A 25507-nucleotide genomic window follows, 5' to 3' on the forward strand; every position below is an offset into this window, starting at 1 on the left:
TTCACGTTTCGACGCGCATTCGCCTTTTAACGCGGTGCCGCCGAAGAAGTAACTGTCAGAGAAAACGAGAGACTGTTCCTTTAGAAATACGAGTATATTGTTGTATAAGCAAAGTGCATGAAACACTGGGGAAACACGTACATTTATTTCTTCTTGGCTGCTCGCTTGCACGTGACTCGCGACATTCGTGCGTCGGAGCTGACTGCTTCTTCGGTTTGTTATGCTTGCCTCTTGGGCAAAGGTGAACAATGCTCCGGAGATCGCGTCGCCGACCGAGCGCGCGGGATCTGCGGTTCGTTTTTCGGCCGCATCACTTGGCAACACGTAACAAAAACATAGAGAATGGTAAGTATACTTCTAGTCTTGTAATATTTTACGCGAAGTTCCTGTGCTCTTATAGTGACAGCAGGCTGGCCTGTACAACTGAAAGTGTAAGTGCATGCATGCAGAATTCGTTTAAAGAAGGTTCTAGCTTGGAACGGAGGCTAGAAGAGGCGATAGTACTGCTTCTGCTTGAGTGACCGACCTAATGGAAGAATGCGTCGTATTTAAAGACGTCGTCGCTGAAGCTTGTGCCTCTGAAGGTAAGCATCAGTAATTTTAAAGGACTCTTTATATCTTGGTGTAGAAATCTCGTGCCTTCGTATTCACGGAATGTGATTGTTTTTTCGAAGGTTTAGAACTATCAGACTAAATGAATTTGTCTTCCATTACGCTTGTCCTCAAGTTTCTAATACAAATATATAGTTAAGGGTGAGATTGACAAAAGAAGTAATTAGGAATTTTATTTTAATTTCTAAGTCTGTTCACTGCACTTTCTCGTGAAAATTCTGTCTGCCAAATCACATGCGCAAGCAGTATTTGCGGAACTAGCGTAACTTTTATGGCGCAGTACATATTTCTTTAAGAACACGGCAGCGGGATGTTTCTCCGCTCATTTATGTCCCATTTCCTGCATTTCAGGAAGTCAACTGGCTGCGTGTTCGCTTGGCCCTACGGATCGCCACAAGACTACACAATCAAAACAACAGAACATATTGAAGGTGCAAGATCTCTGCGAAACATATGACTGTCTCCTGAATATGCGATGTAAACGTACCCAAAACAACTCTACCGTATGCTACCATCACTATACCATGTTCGTGAAACCAGTGCACAACTCACATGGCATCGTATTGGTGCTCTAACCCGTTCCTCGTGCAGATAAGGTTGATTACCTCCAAGTTCTTCATTGGATCACTGGTGTCTGCAGCAGGCTCCAAAACAATAGTCTTAAGTCCAGCGGGACTTTCTGAGACGTCTTTAGACATACTACAGTAGCTGAAATCCCACCGATTTGTGAGCAAGCAGAAAGCAAAATATTTAAGAGAGCTCAAAACGAACATTAAGTGTGACGAGTTGATTGTTCAACTTGCCTTCGCAGATAATTATAACTGCCTTGTGCAAGATGCTCCCCATCCCACCACTGGGCAAATATGCAAGCCACATTACACCCTTTCGTTGCATATACCATCGATCCAATGAAACTAGTGCCTTTCGAGCAACATCCCTTGTGAATACGGACTGTCTCAAGCGTACTACAGCTGCAGTGGCTACTTTTCAAGATGAAGTCTCGAAAGTCCCAAGACATGACTTTCCTGATGTCAGAAAGCTTCACCGTTGTCTCGACAGTGCGTCATGACAATACAACAAGAAACATTTTGTAAGTTTGCGCTGTCATGAAAACGACTTTAGTTTAGCTGCAGAGTAGAACTCCTTTGCAAAGTCCCATGACAACAACACTTGCGATGGCGTTGGCGGCACCGTGAAGCGTTTTGCAGCCAGGGCAAGTTTTTAGAGACCCTACAAAGGACATATACTTACACCCCGTGAGCTTCTTACACATTAAAAAAATATCAAACTTATATCGGTGCTGTAAATGCCAAAACGAAGGGTCGAAGAAAAAAAGTTGAACTTTCAGGAAGGTTTGAGACTGCGATCTCCCCAAAAGGTGCGCGCACCTTTCACCATTTCGTACCATCCTCGCTGATGACTGTTAATGATCGGCTCACCTCCTACTTAGCGGCACAAGTGTTCCTAGTTGCAACGACCATACTTCAATGACGGCAGTGAAAACTGCAACCTGCTTAAGGATCCAATACTGTGCATAAAACGTACGTTCTACTGTGTCTGTCGTACATGCACCAATCTAGTGACGTGGCATTAAAATAGCAGCTCCTAGTACTAATCGGCAGCCTTTGATGCCCTTCTGGAATTCGTGCCAGCCAGCCACACGGTTTCCAAGTTGCCAGCAACGTGAAAACACAAATCACGCACAGCCACTTCACCTTTCCGTTGCCCCGGAGAACCGCGCGACGCATTGAAGCGGATTCACGGGGTGGCGTCCAGAACGCGATGGACGCTCAACAAGAATTTTTTTTCTCGCTTCATACGGACCCCCGCCCGCACGGACCCTCCGCTCGCGGGCAACGAGACGGCCCACGCTGTGGCTCGAGCACTTCCATGCCGAGCCCCGGCGCCCGGCGGCAATGCCGAAGTCTCGCCCACCGCGAGAGCGATGTGGGTGTGGACGTTGAGGGATCGCATGACCACTTTCAGAGAAATCACGCAACACTACAGATTGAACCGATGCAAATACCCACCAACGCACGCCAAACCAAACAAGAAACAGGCGGTTGCCTGGCGGCAACTGCAGACACACACTTATCCGAACCCGGCGTCCCTTCCCCTCAGCTACCCAGACCTTTATTCATCCGACGAGTGTAAAACGTGCGGAGAAAGAGCTTCGCTGCAACACATGCTGTGGGAATGCACCGTTGGCGAGCAGCAGGAGTCCCCGACGAACGGAGTAGACATGGCAGTCTCGAACCGCGCGGCGCGATGGGAGGCGGCCCTGCTCAGCCACGACCTCGCCGATCAACTGTGCCGTCTGGCACGCTGAGGAAGCCGCCCGTGTCCAAGGACTTGAGGCCGTAACCTAGGCTGGGGTGCTTGTGGCCCCGCCCCGCCCAAATCGCCGGTCATTATCAATAATGTTTTCACTCACTCGCCGTAAACAAAAAAGTACTCCGATTAAACTTTCAGAAATATATACATTTTGTACGCTTTCCCAAATGGCATTAAGCGTGAATTTTTACTTGGAGCGCATCACCAATCTACGTCTACCTGAACATGAAGCATTTCGCACATTTTTCAATGTTTGTGCCTCTTCCACTTCGACAATTCTTGCCTATCGACTTCAATACTTTTTTGACACGCTTACTGCCAACTATCCAGCGACGTAATGCTGTTGTATTGTGTGTGTAAAAGTTATAGAATTTAGTAAATATAGTCAAAATGGGCTGAGAATCGCCGTATTGCTTAACCACAAAGCACATTGAGAGAAAGTAGCGGCCCCCAATGGGAGAGAATGACAAGCGTAATTCGTTTTCTAGTAACCAGCACACCTTTAGGGCGCTCCGTGTAGTATTGTGTTTTTGGGGGTGTTTTCTCGCAAGCTAGGTTTCGCCCACCTCGGCAACATTCAAATCACTTTGAGAGACAAGAAACCGTTTTTTCATGCAAAAATATTTTATGAGGGCTAACAATGCGCCAAAATGATGGACCACAACGTTTTTTTAATAGAATTAGAGAGCGTCCAGCGCAATGTTTCGGACCTTTGTCGTGGAAAGACCCACTCAGGAATTTACTATTTTATAACCATATTTTAGCAAACCCCTTTTTGAAGGTTGTAAGCCATCATGAAAAAAATATTATGCTGACGAGCTCCTTACGCTTCTTGACATCATCAAGTGTACATATCCTTCTTGAATAAAGAACGCACTTAACGACAGTCTTCAATTAGATCACTTGCATACATTTTCTGTTCACCAATATGACATTTCCAAACAAAATAATTATATGCTCACGGTGTTCATCGCAGAAGCGCGTCGCACCAAGAAAAGAGTTTTCTTCCACGAGTCACTTAAGCTACGCACGTCATCGCTGTGATGAAAAACAGAGTTTCTGCGAAAGAAAGTCGAAAGGTCGGCGTGACGCATCCACTAGTGCTCTTCGCGCTGCACGAAATCGAAGATGTAGCTCGGCAGCAATAGGCTAGAAGAGCAGCTGCGATATAGCCATGTGCATGGAAAATAATAATACTAACTCTTTGACGCCTCTTGCATCAGTTAATTTCCTGGAACTCGTATATGTTATGAATTTCTGCACTACGGTTGCTCACGGGAAATAGAAGAAAGCGTTAATGTTTTATGACGTAGAGAGACTTCAGTTTCCCACTGACAACAAAAAAGTTCTACTATTCCCCAATAATTATTCGTTATTACGTGCGTCTTGCCACGAATTATATAAACATCGCACTCTATAGTCATGCTTCGTTTGCTGGCACGAACGTCGCTGGATAATTTCAAACAACGTTGTCGTAAGAGCGAAAACGCTAAGATTGTTTATCTCACGCCCGTGCTGACACACGTGGAATAGCTGCGACGAGTACTATGGTACTGTCACTGACGATCCGTATGCGTGTTAGTGGGGGAGGGTTTTCTGGGGAATGAGCGAAAATAAGGTCAAGTGTGCAGGAGAGCGATTGTTTCTTCTAAGAGAGCAATTTATGTTTATACGTCAGGTTTTACATTTACATGAGTCCGAATTCAGGCTTTTCGGTGAAGCGCATTCTACGCTGCGCATTTGCGGGAGAAGGGGAAAGAGGCGTACGTATTACGATGTACCCGCCCTGACGAGGTTCTTCATAGAGAGACGTACGTGTGCATTAGTTTTGCAGCCGTTCATCAATGCCCCGGAGGCTTAGCGGGACGATGGCGAACTAACCATATTATTGAAATATCAAAGAAAGACACGGTGCTATTTGAGTCGACGCGTTTGGAAGGAGCACTGACCCTTCCGTCCAGACGCAAAGGAGTCCACGAAGGCCCAGACTTCTTGCCAATTGACAACGCTAGTTCGATGACACACGCGGCAGGCGCTAGTAAATGAAATTTTCTATTGTTAAGAAAATATAAAATAACGCCTAATTCGACCGCAACACCCCTAATTAGTTAGCTAATATCGAAAAGGTAAAGAGCAAGTTCGGAACTTCGTGCTAACTTTTACAGCGGGACCCGGAAGGCGACAGCGTGGCCAGGCCAGCCACCATAAACGGTCATACAGAAGCCGAAAAAGTTGGCGGTGTTCTTGCTGGCGATGGCGGCGACATCCTGAAAGATGAGACGTTGGCCAAGTATGGAGTGGACGTCGAGAAGAAGAGCAAGAGGAAGATGCCCGCGCCTGACGGTAGGCTCAGCTGGGCGATGGCCGTGGTCTGCTTCCTCATCAACATGCTCTCCTCGGGCTTTGGTCGTTGTCTGGGCCTCTTCTTCAACGCCATCATGTCCACGTTCAGAGTACCCCGAGGAGAGGCCTCGCTTCCGCTGTCGGTCTACGGCGGTTTCTTCAACTTCACCGGTGAGTGCATGCTTAGGGCTTTTTCAACATAAGATGGGAATTAGTTAATGATTCAAGGGTCAAAAAAGAGAAATATAGGTTGGTCTGTACGTCCGAATTATGCATCTGCAATATAAAAAAAACGAACTCTTACCGTGAGAAGAGGTGTATGGTAAGCTATAATTGACGCAAACACGAAAAACAGGTGGTGACGCCACCTTATTATGCTCTCACGAGCTTTCCAAGACTTCATACATTCAGAAGGCGTCTGCACGAAATTTATTGTAATTATTTAAACATTTTTATGGGTGCAGGCGAATATTTATTGTGTTCTATATGATCCAAAGACTGAAGTTATCAATTTTCGAACATCTATACAGCGCCAAAAATGACCGAAATGCGACGAAATAATTTGGCATTCATGAAGTCATACTGACGCACCAGTGCCGAAATACCGGAGCCAAATTAAAGGAATGTAGAAGTTTGGCCTTGATTTTCTTTTGTAGTAGCCAGCCTCTGACCAGGAAATTAGCAAAAATAAAGTATTCAAAGAATATTTGGTCAACATATATCTTGTCTGTCTTTAGAAGCACTGACAGCCGATTTTTAAGGACCCATTTTTATATGGTGCTACGAAAAGCTCACCTTCCGTACTGTTGCGCCTGCTGCGGTTACGTCCAAAAGCGCGCGGATAATTTGTAAGCAGAATTTGGCTATCTGAGCAGCCTCTAAAAAAGAGAGTCCCTTCTCTATCAACGCTGAAAAGTGAGGGCGATGCCGATAGCCCACCTCGCAAGTTGTGAAAGCCAGGCATCGTTCTGCTTTCACAGGAGGCAGTACATCTATGGTTAACCATCTTTATTTTGACCTTTTCAACCACTTTTGAAAATAAAAAAGCTGATACAATAAGGTTGCGTTGTTGCACAGACCTTTCTGTTATTTGTACTGCGTCTATCCCCAAGTACACGCCTACGTCATGGCTGGCTGGCTCCTGGCGTCGTTATTTTCTCGAAAGAAGAGTCAAGCCAACTCATGGAAAACGACGGCGAAGGCAGTGCCACTTTTCCACTCACGGCAAACGTAGGCTTATCTGCACAGTGTAACTAAGAAAAAAACTGGTAGAAACTTGTAGAAAAACGTGTACTGCATTTCGATACTAATAAAAAGACCGGGACCCGCGTACACTGGTAGAAGGTAACGGGATAGGTTACTTATGCATCTTCATGTTTTTGCCGCGTGCGGTGCCAAAGGTAATTTATTGCGACTTTTAGTGAAGAATTAAAAATATAATTCCACTTTCAATGAGAACAACAGGGCTCGTTTTAGCCAATACGATAGGCCATCTTTCCATCAGCGGGTTTATCTCGATTCATGTTCTGAGCCGTTATCTGTCCCTCTAATGTACTTTCAACACCACTAACACAACGAATGGCAGAAAACGCGTAAATATGAAAGGTGAAATGTTTACAGAAGTAGCTCCACCAACCACGTGCACGCCTCAGAAGCGATAAGCATGTTCGACCGTGTTGTGTTTAACGTGTGTGGTCCTGCTACATTATATGTACAATTTCCTGAGCCCTTGTGATACAGGCTGCTTCAGAAACTACAATTCCCGTCCTTCTGTGATTGTAGCCGCCGACGTAAGCCCTCTGTCAGGACTGTGGCTTACTATCGACATGTTGGTCACACAATTACTGCAGTTTTTTAGTGAAGCCGGGTGAGGCCGGAGTATTGTGTATCTTTCCGCTTACTGCACCGAAACTGTTGTTCACGCTACAAAGCTGCATGCAATGTACATCTCGTTTCTACTATTCATGGAAACATCGAAACGTGCGCCTATTTTGATGACGCCTATTTCGTCTTTAACCATGGCGTCACATGAGCCGTGTTGCTTTCATAAGAGTTCGCCCATCGCAGTCGCATACTCACATCTGTCAAGGTGGTTCTTACGGTCTTTCAGGAAGTAGTATAAATATACAAACACTAAATTAAATTTTTGTGTGCTTTACGAATGACAAAATGAGCCCTGAAACTAAACCACATCAAAAAGCAGCGCCCTCAGCACGCTCCATAGGAGTTAGGATGCGCACTCTTTCCACAACGCATCAGCCACCAGTTATCGGTAAATCGGTAAATCCCTATATAAGAAAGTACCGCCATCCTTTGATAAACGCCGCTTCTCTCTCTCCTGTATCTCTGATTGGACGATGATAGCGCGCGCTTTTCACTTCTTTATATTTTCTTTTTTTCCGCCTCAGAGCCACGTTGAAAGTCCTCTGCGCAGCCGCAGTCGCCGGCGGCGGCGACGGCGTCGCGCGCTCGGCCTGAAAGCTTCAACGTGGACTTTCTAGGTGCGCCACCGTCGACTTGGCTTTCGGAAGCAAAAAGTAAAGAAAAAAGCAAGCGCTTTAGGAGAGGAGGCGGCGGAGGAAAGAGTAGATGGCGGTACTTTTCTTATATAGGGACTTTAGTTATCGGCACTCTTTCCTTATCAACACCAAGACGCCGCGCTGTCGCGGGCGGGGCGCGCGAGATAAAGCGCCAGCTCTGCCACTAACTGCTGTGGTGCTTGCTTGAGGGCGCTGCTTTTTGATGCGATTAGTCACGTGATATCTTTCATTTCTCGCGCGCTTTCTTTATCAGCCGCAGAAAAAAAATGGGCAAACGAGTACCTGGATCAAAAACGCCAGCTTAAGTTTCTTTCAATTTCCTACAAACTATTCATTGACAGCGCGGCATCAAGGGCACTAATTAAAGAAATATCTGATTGCAAATAATTATTTAGGTGGCAAAAAAAAAAAAAAAAAACTGGCGGCTACTCTCTCTACTCGACTGTGAACAATATGCACTTGATTATCTTCGCCTAGAATGCCCTTTTTTTGTTAGAAGCGCGATGCATAATAGCTGGGAAACACTGTAGACCGTGGTGAGCAGGCTTAGGACCGAGCGTGTCAAAGCTAAGGATTCCGTCCTTTGCGGTTGTTTTTTTTTATTAAAGGGAGACTAAATAGTGAGAAATGGTTACTCCTGTATAATTAAATTACGCTTCTACGACGCCAAGAACACCACTCTTACCGCGAGAAGACACGTGATAAGCCAGAAAAGACACACGAAGGAAACACGGGTGGCGAGGCCGCCTTGAAGTTCTCCCACGACGTTGACGTGACGTCATAGATTTTGATGGCGTCTGGTAAGTCAACGCCACCTAAATAGCACAAGGCCTACGCACTCCGATCCATGACGTCATGCTACCTGGCCCGACTGCCATAGAATCTAATGGGAACGCTCCCGCGTGGGCAACAGTGATTTTGACGTCACCGATTTCGTCACGCCAGCCTTGGCACTGGAAATTTCTGGCCAGATAGCATGACTTCATAGATCGGAGTGTGTAGGCTTGTGCTATCTAGGTGGCGTTGGCTAAGTCCCAGTTAATTCTTTGTTGGTAAACATATGCTACATTGTGTTATAAAGGAGTCAACGACTTAACATGGGAAGTTTCGGGAACTTTTAGTGAGTCGACGGGGTGAAAATACAAAAAAAGGAAATATTTTGAAATCTATGACGTCACACTGACGTACCGGCATCGGGGTTGAGCGCGAAATTCAAGAAATGGAACTTTTAGCTTCGTTTTGTCTTTTAATAATTAACCCATTATCGGGGAAATTTACGACAATACAGTTTTCCAACACTAGTTTATCAGTCGTCACGCATTTAGTGTTCTGCTTTAGTCTCCCGTTTGATGCTGCCAAGGCAGTGCTGCATGCAGGAAACGTATAGAGGCCCTCCTTTAAGCAAATTCCTGAACATGTCACTCAGTACAAGGTGACACAGACCACGAAATTATTGCCACGAGCAATGGCAAAGACAAAGACGTTGTAGTGGGGCTGGGCCAGAGGCTCTTCTGTCGGACTGAAACCTGCTAGAACCTGTGCGCTCTGTGCAGTCTTGACTAGAAAAAAACTAGCCGTTTACTGTTAATTAAATACTCCCCGTAACATCTTTTTGGTGGAGGTTTCTGCCGATGCTACAGCAGAAAAGAATAATGCAGCTAGAGACCTACGATTTTCTGACGCCACGCTCGATAGCTCTCTGTAAGGCAGTGCCGAAGTGAAAGAAGCTCAGGGGACAAGCAGTAAGAAACTAAAGGCAGGAGCCACACGCGTGATAGGCTACAACAACAACAGGATAGAAAAAATGTGGGCAGTTTGCACTAGTGGTGCAAGGCTAGGTCACAGCGGAGCTAGTTCCGGCTTTTGGTAAGTTTTGCTAGGCTTTGCTAAGTTTTGCGACGTTATGCATGGCTTGCCTAGGGTCATACCAAGCGTTGCTAGGTTTTGGTAAGTCTTACGAGGTTATGCATGGCTTAACTATGCGCATACTAAGTGTCGCCAAGATTTGCCAAAACCCGGCGGCCTCGGCGCGATGGGCAGGATCGGCTCTCCTTCGTCGATCGTAGTCCCGCTGAGCCATGCGCCGAGCTTCCTTGTAGGCGGCTTCTTCCTCGGGAGTCTTGCCTTTCTTCGGTCGCCCCATGGTAACTGTGCACGCGTGTACACTAGACGAGAGAGGCGACACGTCTGTCGGCGCGGCAGCTGTTCAGAGATTTCTAGCATATCAATGACGTCACGGCTAAGCGAACATTTGCTTCTCCTCCGCTGTGGAGAGGGAAGGCGAAGCGCACGCATGCCGCGGCGTGACTTCGCTGTACGCACGTGTGTGATGCGTGCGTGCGTCCTTCTCTTAACAGCTCCACTGTAAAATAGAAGGAAGAACAAGCCGTGCGTATTCTTATGAAATAAAAAAGGACAGGTACTAGACTTACATTCAGTAGACCTAGATGGAACTAGGTTTCGTTCTTCTCGAAAGGAGATAGCTCGCCCACATCTCCGAACATTCTTACTCCATCTGGTACCAAAAAAAAAAAGTGAAAGAATTACCGCGTGTAATAATGACCCCACTAGAGCGTCAGTGCTTCGCGTTATGGGCGAATCGGCAATTTTTGTTACTTGCAACCACGGTGTAAGAAGATAGGTGCTCTGACGGCGCGCCCGCGCTGGGGCGAGATAGCGGCCACTTCTTGTGACCGGAAGTGAACGCCGCCGCTAGGGGCAGCACGCGTTCAGGAGGCCTTGCCGCAGCGGCACAAGAGTGGATAATTTACGACCTCCGTCAGCATTTAAACACCCATACCTGAACATGTGCAAATTTTCGTTATTCAGACGCCAAATCCTGGGCAGGTAGAAGGTGTATTGCCACTTACTGTCAAAATACCGTCATTTCCAACACGAGAGAGACGCGTCGTACGCTCGAGCAGACGGCGCGCTGCGCTTGCCGCTGCTCGCCGCATCGGAGTCAATCGGAATCTCGGCAGAAATATAAAGGGACGTTCCTCCAACCAAATAGAGTCGTTTTAAGCAGGCTAACGACATATATGCATCGAAATAAAGCACCTCTGCCGCGCGTGCCCATAAAAGCACCAGCAAAGCGAGCGAAAAAGTGGCCCCCAGAACAGGTGCTGCCCCTTGGGGCAGCGGCGTGCGTAGAGTCACACTAAGTGGCTGCACTTCGTGCCGCCGTCGGATCACCTACCTTCTTCCACCGTGCTTGCAACTATAGGAAGCAAACAGACAATGAAGCTGTCGAAAGCCTAAGGAAAATGAAATATTAAATTTATTCGGAGTGTAAAAATAATCAGGAATAGCGAGATGAAAGGGGTCGGAAAGACAACCTGCCGCAAGGGGGAGTCGAACCCACACCTTCCATAATACATGCGTGGAGCTTTGGAAATTACGCTACCGCCATGGTTATGCTCCCGTTCACTTCCACGAGTAGTTTTTCATGCGCAAAAGATAGTTTGACGTCATTAAAGAGCACAAAACAAGACTGACTCGGCACGGAAGAAAACAGCAGGACACAGGACAAGCGTTTGTCCCGTGTCTACACTTTTCTTTCGTGCCGCGTCTATCTTTCTTTCTTTAATATGCGACAACTAGCTTAACTGGCCGAGAGCAGCCGTGGGAGCGTTATCCCGCTCCACTCATGGCCATGGCGGTGGATGTGGAGCATACCTCGCACCGAAGGCATCACGTAGTACACGAGCTTAGGAGCAGGCAACCCGTCAATAAACCCTGCTATGCTACCACATTTTAAATAATGTGCAGCCTTGTCTATACCATCTATAAGAATTCGGTTGAACATAGGAGCAAACAAGTGGACAAATAAACCTCGCACTCTACCACATTTGCAATGATGGGCATACCTGGCTGCAAGGATTTGGGGCGAAATGAGGTAGAAAGAAAGCGTGTTTCCAAATCAGATTGTTGACACTTGAATACTCGGCACTTGAATGAATTTCTTCCTTTCCCAGGCCTCATCTCCGGAGCCCTGATACAGGCCTTCGGGATGCGCAAGTCATCGACCATCGGAAGTGTCCTAATCATCGTTGGGCTCTCCATCTCCATATTCGCCAACGGAACAATCTTCCTCGCCTTTTCGGCGGGCTTCTTGACAGGTGAGAGTGCTGCCTTGCGTGAGAGAAAACGAGAGAGAAGCAGAAACGTTAATTAAAAAGAAAAGGTGCGGCCACTTCTATGTGGTACCACCGGTAACCTGCATATGTAATACGTACAAATATTCCTGCTCTTTATTCCACGCTAAAGCAAGCGGCCACGGAAAGACGTTGCCGGGGAGATTTATTTATTTATTTATTTATTGCCCATAACAAGTGAGTTACCTAAATAGGGCACAGTTGAAAACTTGCAAATGCATATTCACTAGAGACTGGAGAGTAGGACAACATCGCAATAAACTTATAGGGCAAATAAGTACGTCAGATGTGTCCACCAATTATGAATAAATAACTACCAAATGGGAGGCTGCCGTGATACAGTCAAAGTGAAAACAATTAGTGACGTATGCCTAAAAACATCCATGCATGACGATAATAAGGGAGTCTTGAAATACAGTCATAGGGGAAACGATTGGGTCAATTTCGTTTGATGTACAAGGTTTCCAAGTGCTGGCTACATTAATAAATTTTTATACGAATTGCAGGATCAGCTGTACACAATTAACCCTCTTACATTTAAGAAGTTCTGGTGCCGCATTGACATTACAGGAAGAGTGAAAGAAATCGATTTAACAATTTAACCGTAGTCAATATGGCCATTGTTCTTTCCTGCAGCGTAAAATCAATAAGTTTCTTTTTACCGGCCCCACTGACAAGTGCAATATTTGTATAGTTTTATTCTTAGCTGTCTGTGTAAGTTTACTGCTAATAGTGGAAAATGTATTTGTTAGTCATCTTCTCATTAACCCTTTGGTTCATGACTTATAAACAATTTGCATCGTCTATACCTAAACCAAACGATTCTCGCCTATTTTGTTAATCGTTTGGGTATGGTGCGTTTTCATTGCTTGAGCTGCGCTATTGTAGTTGCTGTTATTGTTGGTGTTGATTATGTGATTAGATCTTGGAAACGTTCACACAGCACACCACAAGAAAAAGTCAAGAGGACCTGACTTTTAGCCTTCACATCGACAAGCTTGGGAGTAAAACCGCCAATTAAGATACTGAACCTTGTCATTAAGACACTAAAGATGCCCCTGATCCGCTGAAGGAAGCAGCGTACCGTACTTTGATTAGACCCCATGTGGAATGCGCAAATGCAGTACGGGATCCTTACCAACAGTGTTACATAGATACGCTTGAGGGTGTACAATAATGCAAGAATGAACAGTATGGCAATTGAGCCACTCCATGCGAGAAGTAGGAAGTGAAGACAAACTTTTGCACTCGATTTATAATAACGCAATAGCAATAGATGGAACGAAATTCCTCAAAACTCCCCATTACGTGTCCTCTAGGCGGGACCGCAGTTCTAAAATAAGGGAGATTCAATGCCGTGCAAATTACATGAAGTTCCAGAATGGAGTGTCTTACCTGCAAAAGTGGTGGCAACCGATAGTGCTGTGCTTTATAAAGCAAATGGTGATTTCTGAAAGTAGCACTTCCTGTGCACTGCCATTATACAGTATACTAACTGATGTTGGCTCTGTTTCCTTACTTGTGCACTTGATTCTATTGTACTCCTTCCCCTGCGATAATGCTTTGGCGATGCAGGGTGTATTGAAATAAATAAAGTTTGTCACCGAAGCGCCGTCTATTCCAATCATCAAAACAAAAAGTTCAAGTTATTGAGGAATGTCGCAAAAGAATAATAAACAAACGACAAAATTCCACAGATTCGACGCAACTGCTAAAACTTATGTGAAGCGAAGCTTTAGGCAAGCGGTGTTTATTCAATTATATGCAACTAACACGATGTGCACGACTGCGGTTGCTTTAATCCTATGCAGCATGCAAATCATGAAATGCTCGTTTTTCCACCAACAAGGACTAGCGAGCAAGCCTTGTGAACGTATTGCCTGCAATCGCAAGATGGATGCTTTGCATGCTGCTGTTAAATGATTCTGCGAGGCTCCAACACATGCGGCGAAACAATAAACTCCTAAAGAGACTTGAGCGTCGCGTGTGTGGCAGCAAAATATCTTTTCCTTGCGCTTTTATTAAATATACAATATAACTCTAGAAAGCCCGGACAACATTCCACATCAAGAAAAATTAGAACTGCTTCATCCTTATTTCTGGGCTTGAAAATACACTCGTACATAAAAAAAACTCAAATATATCGGAGCAACGAAATAATTTACATGGCAATTGTTTACTAAGTCACTGATTTATGGACTACCTACAAATGAAGTATCGATTCAAGATAGCATAAACGCTACTGCGGCGTTCGCATAACCCTTATTTTGATTAAATCTAAATTTTGAGGTAGCAAACTATGCGTATCAAAAATGATGCATTGGGATTTGATGATGTGAAATATTGTACCAGGATCTAGAGTTGGGCGTATTGGTGACACAACATATTTCGTTGCCGCCAGAACAAAACGCCGATGAAAGCGATTGTCTCGGGTTGCTTGGCTACCTCTGTGTCTTTTCGCGTTGCAACGAAATAAGCAGGGTTTGATGGTTATTTGCACTAATATCCTTGAATTGCTGCAAGTACACTTCTACTTCGAAGCAAGTTCTTCAATTTCTGTCACACAGTCACATTTCTATCACAGTCACACTCATTTGTGAGTGAAATTATGCCTTTTTTGTGTGTGTTTCAGGTGCCGGCCACGGTATAATTCTCAACAGCATCATAGTGTGCGTGAGCCAGTACTTCGAGAAGCGGCGAGGCACCGCTCTAGGCCTAAACATGGCCGGAGCAACGGTGGCATCTCTCGTGTTCCCCAACCTGTATGAGTTTCTGATCGCCGAGTACGGCCTTCGCGGCACGCTCCTCCTCATGGGCGGTTCGCTCGGAAACGTGCTGGCCCTTTCCATGCTCCTCAATCGGCCTCCGTGGGAGAAGGAGGCAGGCGAGAGCGGCCCCGTCCTCCTGGAAACGAACGGAACTTCTCTGATTCCGTACGACACTCCCGCGAACGGCAGAGTGTCGGTCGTGTGCGGCGGTGCAGAGGAGGACAGGGACAAACTCTACCTCGAAATTGAGTCGCCGCGTTCGTCGTCTCCGCAAAACAGGAAAGCCACCTTGGTCAGCATCTCGAACCGTGGAGCCGGAACGTACAGGCGGGGAACCATCATCAGTGTCAACGACAGGACGAGCGTGATGGGAAACCGCAGGGGAACCATCATTAGCCTCGGTGGCGATCATGCAAAGGCATCCCGGCGGGGCACCCTCGTGTCCGACCACCCTTCCACCATGTCCAGGCGAGGAACTCTCACGAGTAGCATGGGAGACGGCGGAGAGTCGGTCCTCATGGCTCCTGACTTGAACGAGAATCGCACCAGGAGGGGCACCATGCTAAGCGTGGCAGGATCGCTGTTCGCGAGCAAGCGGATCGCTAGGGCCTCTACCGCAGTCGACGCCAGGTCGACACGCAGAAGCACATTGGTGAGCGTGAGCAATTCGTGCCGCCTCGACTGCTCGTCCTTGCGTGGGGACGCACTCAGAGTCGAACTTCCTGTAGTTCAAGAAGAGCTCTCCAGCTCGCAATCCGTGCTCAAGAACGCCCTGGAGGTTCTAAGGGCTCCGCGCTTCTATTTCCACGCTTTGAGCTTCGTTTCGTGGTCTTTCTTCCTCGACTCCTACCTGACGGTGATGTTTGATTTCGCCGAAGACATCGGAGTGCCCCCCTCAGAATCTGTGCACGCGCTGACATTGTTCTCGGCCACGGATACCGTGGGGCGATTGCTCGTACCTTTTTTGAGCGACTACGGCCTCATCTCCAACTGCGGCCTGCTCACCATCGCATATTTCACTCTAGGACTACTGCAGCAGCTGGCTCCTTACATACACGGAAAGATAGCTTTCTGGGGACTGTCAGCTGCCATGGGTCTCCCGGCTGGTTACGTCATGGTTGGAGCTCCTGAGATTCTCTCTACCGAGATCGGCACGAAGAACCTTCCCATTGCCTACGGATTTATGACAACGCTCACGGCTATTGGAGGCTTCGCAAGACCACCAGTCATCGGTGAGTACGAGGGCGTATTTGTGCTGAGCTTTTCAAGGCCTTGCGGACAAGCCTTGATACGTTAGCTTCTCTTTGCCACCTTTTTGCGCGATCAAAGCTTTATGAGGTTTAGATGTAATAAAATAATGACTCCGCAAAGACTCTATCCCACTGAACACAAGACGTTTTGTAGCCGTCTTGGACCAGCCAAAATGAACTAGAACGTCTACAACTATTCAAGACGGCTACAAGACGTCTTTATATGTACGTTATGAAGACGTCTTGCGAAGGATGGCTTGAAGGCGTCTTGTTAAGTTGTTTTAAGCTATCATCTTGCTAAGACGGCTAGAAAACGTTTTGTCAAAACGTCTGGAAGATATCTGTGCGGATCCTTATCCAGATATATGTATAAAATATGCATTTCAGTTCTTTCCGCAGCTTTATACGGTTGTTAGATATCTAGCACCCATACTGGTCACACAGCCGGTACTTAAAAACGTGCACATGCACTGCCTTTCTTTTGGTCTGTCATTTTACCATCCTGTAAGGTGTACATTTACATTAGCTGCACATGTGTCGTTGCACTGTAGGTCCAGTCGTAGCGTCTATACGTATTTCATGAAGAAAAAAAAACATGATGCAAACGTAAAAAAAATATGCTAGATTCAAGGCAGCATACATGCAAGACCCAAGGCCTTTAACCACGTTAATTGAGAAAACAGAAAAAGTGAAAAATAAATCCAACGGTTGTACGTGCCTAAACTATCAAGCATACCGTAGGTGGAGACTCCGGATTAATTCTGACCACCTGGGATCTTTAAGATACACATCAATCTAAGTACACGATCGTTGTTGGGTTTCGATCCTATCGTACCCGCGATCTCGAGCTCAGGAGCGCGATGCTATAGCCACTTACCCACTGAACACACATTGGTCTAGAAGCCGTCTTCAAGACGTCTTGACAAGATAAGCAAGACGTCTTGAAAGCCATTTTAAACGTTTACAAGACGTCTTGAAGACGTTTTGGCAACATATTAAATACTTCAAGAAATCTTACCAAGATTTTGTCGGACGTCTTAAAACGTCTTGTAGCCGTCTCTAAGACCGTCTAACGCACCGCCAAATTTGGGATATCAGACGTTTTACAAGACGTCTTGTAGACGTCTCTAGGACGGCTAGAAGACGTCTTGCAAGACATCTTGGGAACGTTTTGAAAACGGCTACAAAACGTTCTCCTGGACGTTTTGAGGATGTCTTAAAAACTTTTTAAATGCTTTAAACATCTACTGGTCAACTAAGGCATGACATTTTCTAGTCGCTCGTATCTAGCTAAGCCCTAAACATTGTTTCACAGTATTTATAGTATTTACAAAAGATAGTGACAGTGGAAATATACTTCGATCTAAAGTGGAGAGGATGTGAAATCTGAACACGACGTAGGTTATTTCAACAGAGAATGTATTCCATAAAGTTACGAAATCTTCACTTTGAGGAAAAAAAAGTGAAGAAACAAATAAGCAATAAACATGGTACGAATATATACACTAAATAGAGTACAACGGACTTGACCTCTCTAAACTTTAGTTCAACACCTGATCTATCGTCAGCTAGGGGAGGGGAAGCACTAGCACAAATATGACATTTTAAATAGTCTCCAGAAGCTAAAATGAGGTCATATTGCAATCCAGATGGTCTGTCTCCTTCCGATGTCAACTATACAACAAAATGTTGCCTACCTTCAGTGATCTGGCTAGAAACAGCATACACTGCCCATTACGTCCAGGAAGACCCAATATCATTTTACTTACCTTGCCAACACTGATCTAGATTTGCAGATGGAATAATATCAAAGCCTCCTGCAACACTAATACAGAATGTTTCCTTGCATGGATGTTTGGCACGCACAAGAATTTAGATACAGAAAACACCCTTCCATTATAGCATTAATTATAAAGGAATTGAGTGTCTCCCTCTTATCTGCCACATAGAGAAATCAATGAGGATGTTCGTATTCCTCGCAATATTGAAAAAAAGGTTGGCTTTACCGACAGCACCAATCCCTATGGCCCATTTCTTAAAACCCACCATAGCAACACTCAAATATTGGCAGAGCCACAAAAGCGATAAACACGTGTCAAAGCCACGTACGCTTAATATAAAGCATGATTGTTCACACAAATGAAGCGCTAAAGTGGTCAAAGGTTTCAAAGAATTTTTAATAAATCAGTAACACGTCCACCACATAAGCAAAATGTTTCTAATGCACCTTCCTAGAGTTTTGCGTTGTGGCTGGCTGTTATTACAAATTGGACACTTCACGATTCAGGGAACTGGCTTAGACATTTCCACAGGCTGATGCACCCACAGAAAATTCAGCGTGTTCCAATGATGCTCGACCTCAGATTACCTGCAATTAGAAGGTTAGACAAAAGATTAACAATTATGTTACAGTGAAACTTCGTTATAACGAAACGGGATATAACAAATTATTGTATACAACAAAATGAATGACATTCCCGCTGAAATCTCCGAGGATATCCATGTTTTTATAACCTCGTTTCAACGAAGTAATCTTATCCTGCCAATAGATACACCAAACTTCAGTTTTCCCCGAAAAAAGAAATGTCCGACCCTTGCAGGCTCGCTTCTGCTTTCCGCAGGGTAGAGCACACATTCGTTGCTGGTGTTTAAAACGTTTATGTATTTGCGTTGAATCCACCCTCGAACACTGGTCCTTGTCACCACTACGCGTAGTTGCGCATAAGCAGACTCTAGATCGCCATTGCAATTCCTCTCACTGCGGCACCGCGCAGACTAGTTAGTGTAGCTATAGGCGTGGCCTCGGAGATTGCGCCGGTGCAATTTCAGAGGCCACGCCTCCCTGTGTGTACCACGTGCTGCTCGCACACGACGAACATTGTTGGTGTCGCAGCGTGCAACCTATTCAACTGCGTCGCCGTTTCGCCGGTTTCGCGATGCTAGAGACGACCCAACTAAAAGCGGTAACGAAAGATCATCACATTGAAACAGAAGGCAGCTATCGTAAAGGCAATCGTGACAGATGCTAAGTAGGTGTGTTAAGGACGCCGAAGTTTCCTTTGCTGTTTTATTAGAAGTTCAGCGAGCACGTGGCCATGTAGTACTTCTGCTGGCCGAAAAGCCGTTTTCTTCTGTACAAGTTCAAACTTGTGCGCGACATTGCGCATATATTGCAGTGAACGGCAGTAATGAATATAGTGACGTAATTTTGGCTCCTCCAACTTCGCTATAAAAATATTTTATTGCATATGACTGAAGACTTCCCACTCAGTTATACCGCAGCCTTGTTGGCAAACAGTAACTGTTAGAAATCCGACCTAGGTATCTTCCGTACGCAGATGCAATAATGCCATCGCTGCGATTCGGCCTTATCTGTAGCCTCGGTAGCAAGCCCCCGAGATATACCGTGAAATCCGGATTCTTGGCGATAACAACAGCCTTGTCCAAGAAGGCCAGTGCCAGGTTGGAGGCTGCCACGTCCTCCGCAACTACGTCGCAAGCGACATTTTTCGTTTTCAAATCATACACATGCTGCAAGCCCTTTTTTGTAATTGCATCTTTTGTTGATTTAAACGTAGTAGCAGTTTGCGCCGAAAAACAATTCTACACCGTGTCCACATGTACCAGTTCATGATGAAACGTGCAGGCAGGAACATATATGCGCCGCGCGTCACAGGTTTTCAGAACACGTGACAAGGCCTCCTTTTGGGGACATGTTGAATGGCAGCGTCGACTCAAGGACGCGCGGCCAAGCGAGGTCACTGGTCAACTTGAACGATGTTATACGCAACGAATGAAACACTTCCGGGGTAACCGCACTCAGAATGTTCGCGACGTAATTTGAGCCAGGCGCTTAGCCCGGATATTTTTTTCGAGGGTGGGGGTGGGGGAGCTAATGCATCGCGATCGTCCTGACTGCAGTGCTTCGTTCTTTTAAGTTCCCAGGCGTCGGAGAAGCGTTGAGACGCGAATGCCCATAATAGCCGCACGTTCGAAGGGTACGCGCCTTTCTTAATAGGCGACGTGCCAGGCACAAAAGGGAGCAGGGCGCAGACCGTAAAAAAAAAAAAAGCCATATTTGGAGAGGGGGGGGGGGCGGAAGCTTGGTCACCCACACCCACCTGATACGCCACTGCCCTGAGCGTCCTGATTTAGAGCAAATTTGCCGGGATCGCTGTAAAATTTTTGCTTTAATCCTGGCGACCAGATTTCTGACAACGACTTGCAGAGATTACGTCCGAGTGCGCATAACCGGAAATGTTCATTCGTTCGACGAAATATCGTTGAGGCCTGCCACATTGCCGCCCACGCGCGCCCTCGAGCTCGCACGACCCTCGCCTATGTCCCTTGAGTGAGCAAGGCCATCGCAATTGTTCTGAAACCCTATGAAGTCAATGTCCCACGTTTAGGCCCACTATAGTTGCAGCATGAACAGGCAGATGTGAAGATTCAGAAGATATGTTCCAAGCATTGTATACAGAACAGCCTGCGCGAATCACGACTATCTTTACATCAGCGAAAGCAGTCATTCTGAAAGTGCTTGAAGCATGAAATCTATGTCAAAGATATCAATTAGAAATGAATCAGAAGTGAAGAAACAATGTCGTTTGAATTGCACTTGCGGAGCACGTGGCAGGCTGAATATGCCACCGACGAGTCAAGGCTTCTATCATTGCTAAGGAAAGTGGATTTGAAGGGAGTTTCTGGAATCCCTTGCTATCCAGACTACAAAAAAACTACAGAAAAACGCTGTATCGCAACGATGGCAATATCCCGCCTGCATACGCAGAATGTCGTCGTTTCGAGCAGTTCGTGTTGTGAACAAGGCTTCCGTGCGTCCAATTCTTATTACCCCTTTTTGATCGGCGTCCTCTGTTTTTTTTTTTTTTTTTCTTGTAACATGAACTCCAGAACCAAGAGAAAGCATTAGCCAGATGCAGCACTGAATTTGAATTTATTATCCTAGCTGTTGCGAAGTATGGAAGTCAATGTGAGCAGAAAAACTGAAGACGGCAAAATTCTACGTATTAATCATTCTTGTGGTTTAAATTAGGAAAGATAGATTTGTCAAGAACCAAGTGAAGCAGCATAAAAAATTTCGGTCCAAACTATCAGTTAATGAGGACACAAAAATACATATGCCACACATACACGTAACACTTAGAATTTATTTATTTAAAGGCGCAAACGATAGGACATTACATCCGTGTGTTATTCTGAAGGCCAACATCTTGTTCTGTCATTACTGAGGCCATAATGACGTATTCACCTTCTGTCATCCTCGCCTCAGTGGTAAGCTCAACCTACTCAGCGGTTGGTTCAGCTTACCGGTAACAGCATACTCAATTAAAATGACAATTACATGACAAGCGCCATGGGCTAGTCATATCACTACTTCAAACCATTACGTTATTAGGCGCTTGGAAGAGCATGTCAGGCGAATAGCCAGGCTAACATCTCCAGCATCTCAATAAAGAATAATTCTTTTTCTCTCTCTCTTTGTTACACAGCAAGCAGCTTAATAACGAAATGGTTTGAAGCATGTGATATGACATGGACCATTGCGCTTGCCCAAGTGCTATCTGCCACATGCAATGTTTTTTTTTTTTTTAATTTGGTTCAGTCTAAAAAAAAAAAAAGCCTTGTAGAATGAGAACATACGGTATGTTGTCATTCTACATGGTTGACATTCTACAATTTTAAGAACATGTGGCAAACAGCACAATTGTGCTGTCCAAATTGTTCTAAATTACTCGATGAGGTGGCCTATTCTACGAAAAATCAAAACGTTTAATTGCACAATTTACAGTTACACTAATTAACTTTATTAATTACCTCACTGCACATATTTTAATTGTAGCTAGTGATTATGCCAGGCATATCGACTTCAAATTCTGAGGATGGCAGCGCTTTCGAGATATGCGGTATCAAACTTGCAGTAAAAATGCAGTTTTTTACCTTAATTTTTGAGAAAACACTGTTTCATACATCGAAGCACACACTAACTGGAACGCCAATGCATTTAGGTGGACACATTCAAAATTATCATATTGAAACTAGCGTAGTCCTCAAATCTCGGTCTAAGTCGATATGCATTGCATAACCACTAGCTACAATTCGTCGATTACAATATGTGCTGCAAAGTAGTTTGTTTATTAGCGCAATTAAGTAAATTATTCGGAAAGCATATTGGTTTCTCGTAACGTAATGGCCGCCTTATCGAGTAATTTTGATCAAGATTTATAATTGTGCTATCTGCCACAGGCAATTTAAAAAAAAATGGTACAGCTAAAAAAAAGACCACGTATATGGACACATAATCCGCTCTGGAACAATAAGGCGGCCTGACTTGTAGACTATATTTCCGCATGTCTAGGGCACAAGAGGAATAAGAAATGACCTTTTCAGCGTTGCAAATAATTAGTCTTGCGATAACACAAGCTCATCGTTATGTGGATCACAGGAAACCACTCTCTCATGCATCGTTCTGTTTTCCAGCGCTTCAGCTTGCTGACAGAACGCTGCAAGTGTCTGATTTTGCTCAACGGTTGACGCTACGGGCGAGTAGGTACATATACCTCAATTTATTTAATTATCCAGTTACCTCACGGGTTCCCACTGGAACATTAAATGAACAAGCATTTACCATATGCCGTTCTAGTATTGCCGCTACCGTATCCACCAGCTACCGGTTGGTTTGCTTGCATTGCCTAAAAAGCACGCCACGCGTACAACTGGCGCAGCTTAGCGAGCATGCGCCAACCAGACTTGTGCCTGAGAACGTCGCGGCAACGGTATAAAGCGATATATAGCGCTATGCTAAACGTTCGTAACAACACTAAAATTTCAATTTCCCTTCCCTTCCAGAGAAGTGCGTTCAGCGATCCCATAAAGCTCTGATAAAATAACGGGTAAACAACAAACAAAGCAACAATTCACAACAGCGTGACCCGCCGCGGTGGCTTAGTCGGCTAAATGGTTTTGGCTCGTAAAACTCCCGAAAGAAGAACACAACAGCGTGGAAACGCGTAGATGGCCTGGCGATATTTCTTTAACCAGAGAAACAAACAAGGAAACAAGATATGGGGCATGCTGAAGGTGCGCAAATCCCGTCTGCGGCGGCCGCATTAGAATGGGGCGAAATGCAAAAATGTACGTGTGCTGTGCATTGGGTGCACGCTAGAGAGCCACAGGTGGTAAAAACTCATCCGAAGTCCCCTACTAAGGCGTGCTTCATAATCATATCAAGCTTCCGGCATGTAAAGCCCCAGATTTTCATGAATTTTAGTTACGAGTTCACCTAACGTTTCGTTTTCAGCCCGCGAGATTTAGCATATTCAGATTATGACTTGCGGTAGGAACGCCGATGCGAATTTAAGCCATGCACAATTTATGGGTTAAATTGATAGCGCGAAAGAAAATTATGCGCAAAGCGGCGTGTTCCCGAGTCTCCATCCATGAGCAGGCACCCACAAAGATCGCAATATTTTAGAAATGCCTACCAGCAATCAATTGATTCGAAGCGTGGGTGAGTGTAGCTCGACCAAATGCGCAGTACACAGTTACATCACCGTCACTAAACGCAAATGAAAAGAATAAAACAGGTGAGTCACACGCAACCAGTACAATGCGAGTTGAAACACAACACGTTGCAAATAAGCGCAGTAACACGCAACAGCAAGCGCGCGATTTTACGCGAGAACAATGGGGATCAAGATTCGAGGCAAAATATTTTGAACGACGCTACCGCGTCAACCAGGAATTGAATAACAATAAACATGCCAAACAAATCATGTCGGCTACGCAAGTTTTCCTGATCGCGTTCGTGATCGCCAACAATATTAATGCGGGAATGGTGGGCCACTGGAAGAGCAAGCAGCGTAGTTCTGTAGCGCCAAACGAGCGACACTAGTTGAAGCCCTAAAGTTTCGGCATGCGTACAGCAGCAGCTGTGATAAGCCTGTCAAGAGTAATTAACTCTCCTTAACGTTCAAAAATTATGGGGCTTATACGCGCCAAAACCACTATCTGCATTTATGAGGCACGCCAAAGTGAGGGATTCCGGAATAATTTGGACCACCTGGGATTCCTTAGCGCGTAACTAATCTAAGTACACGGGTGTTTTTAGCATTTCACCCCCACAGGGTCACTAACTGTCCCGAACGCATTCCACGGACTATGGATGACTGCAATATAATTAGGAATTAAATTTGTCAGTGCAGCGCTACATCTCGCACGTTATAAGGATCATCGAGAAAAACACGAAAACGCGTCATAAAATAGTTATTCACAATGTGGAAAAAGCAAGCATTATTTTATCTGTGTCAAACATGTATCAACGCTTAATTTAAGACGGCGGCAAGCTCACAGTATACTTTTCGAGCGCGTCGCGCAAACGTGACATGCCCATACAAAGGGCATTTGGGGGTAACAATTCTCAGAAATAAGGCACTTTCGTGCGGTACTCACTTTTTTTTTTTCTTTTTTTTTTTCCGTATCGACGAGGCAGGATCCGCTTTCCGAGTCAAAGAAGCGACGCCGCGTACTCCGAGGGTCAGCAAGGGTCCTTGGTTAACGCATCGAAGACACAAAATGCCACACAAATGCGGCACGCTCGGCCAGTTTTCAAAGTCGAAACAGGCGCGAACCCACTTGCCCGAACAACCGGCGCCGCTTCCCGCCGTGAAAAAATGTGAAACGGAAAAGATTGAAAGGACGGTCGCAAGAGGAGAACGGCAAAGGAGGTTGAGCTCACGCGACCAAACCAATGCCCTCGCTCACGGCTTTCGTCACGTGATAGTTGGAGGCGCCGAGAGAGAGTGGTTTGTGAAGAGGAAGAGGCGCTATGCAGCCAGGGCCGCCGGGCATGGGGGAGGTAGAAAATTCCAATCTCTTCCTCCTTCCATGTCTGCCAGTCGCGGCGCCCGTTAGCCTTTCGTTTGCACGGAGAAAGGAAACTCCGGAAACGCGCTCGAGCAGAGCGCTCGCACTGAAATGCGGAATGCTTGCAGCGTTAGCTCCGGATACTTAGGAATGGTGAAATCGACATTCTCGGCAATCGCTACACCGATTTCGATGACGTTTCTAGCATTTAAAATAAAATGTAAAATAATGTATGGGCTGGAAGCAGATGTTGATTTAATGTCGGCGCTTCTTTCGAAAGAGTCTCGAAAATTGGAAAGCATCACGTTTACAACTCTGCGACATAGCAATACTAAACGATATCGCAATTTTGTAATGTGCCACCTAATAACACGTCCAAAGCAGACAAATAGATGCAGTATACGCGGCCTGAAAGATACCGCTAATTACGAATGTGCCTTTTTTTGCAATGTCCTTGTAAGCGTTGTGATAAGTACACGTGGACTGCAAACTTATTGCTAAAGCCAGCGTGCCCGCTTTAAGCGCTCCGATCTTGGTAGACGCTTGCATAATACCCCGCCACGCATCGGCTGTATATGGCTGCACTGATCATGAGCTGCGGACCAACCGTGCTCGGGCCT

At 45.6% G+C, this 25507-nt stretch overlaps 1 protein-coding gene across 3 annotated transcripts in view; it reads left to right on the forward strand.

Moving 5' to 3' along the window:
* Window positions 1–25507, forward strand: part of LOC119445563 (uncharacterized) — a 36095-nt gene that overhangs the window by 9708 nt on the left and 880 nt on the right. For 2 of the 3 annotated variants that reach the window (XM_037709830.2, XM_037709831.2), the window contains exons 2-4: window positions 5112–5460; window positions 11807–11950; window positions 14619–15986. In XM_037709830.2, the coding sequence (XP_037565758.1) occupies window positions 5112–5460; window positions 11807–11950; window positions 14619–15986 (1861 nt within the window). Of the gene's footprint in view, window positions 1–2406; window positions 3020–5111; window positions 5461–11806; window positions 11951–14618; window positions 15987–25507 lie in introns of those variants that run through there. The other variant, XM_049663413.1, reaches the window with a different exon arrangement.

Source organism: Dermacentor silvarum, chromosome 3 (assembly GCF_013339745.2).
Source record: "Dermacentor silvarum isolate Dsil-2018 chromosome 3, BIME_Dsil_1.4, whole genome shotgun sequence".
NCBI lineage: Eukaryota > Metazoa > Arthropoda > Arachnida > Ixodida > Ixodidae > Dermacentor > Dermacentor silvarum.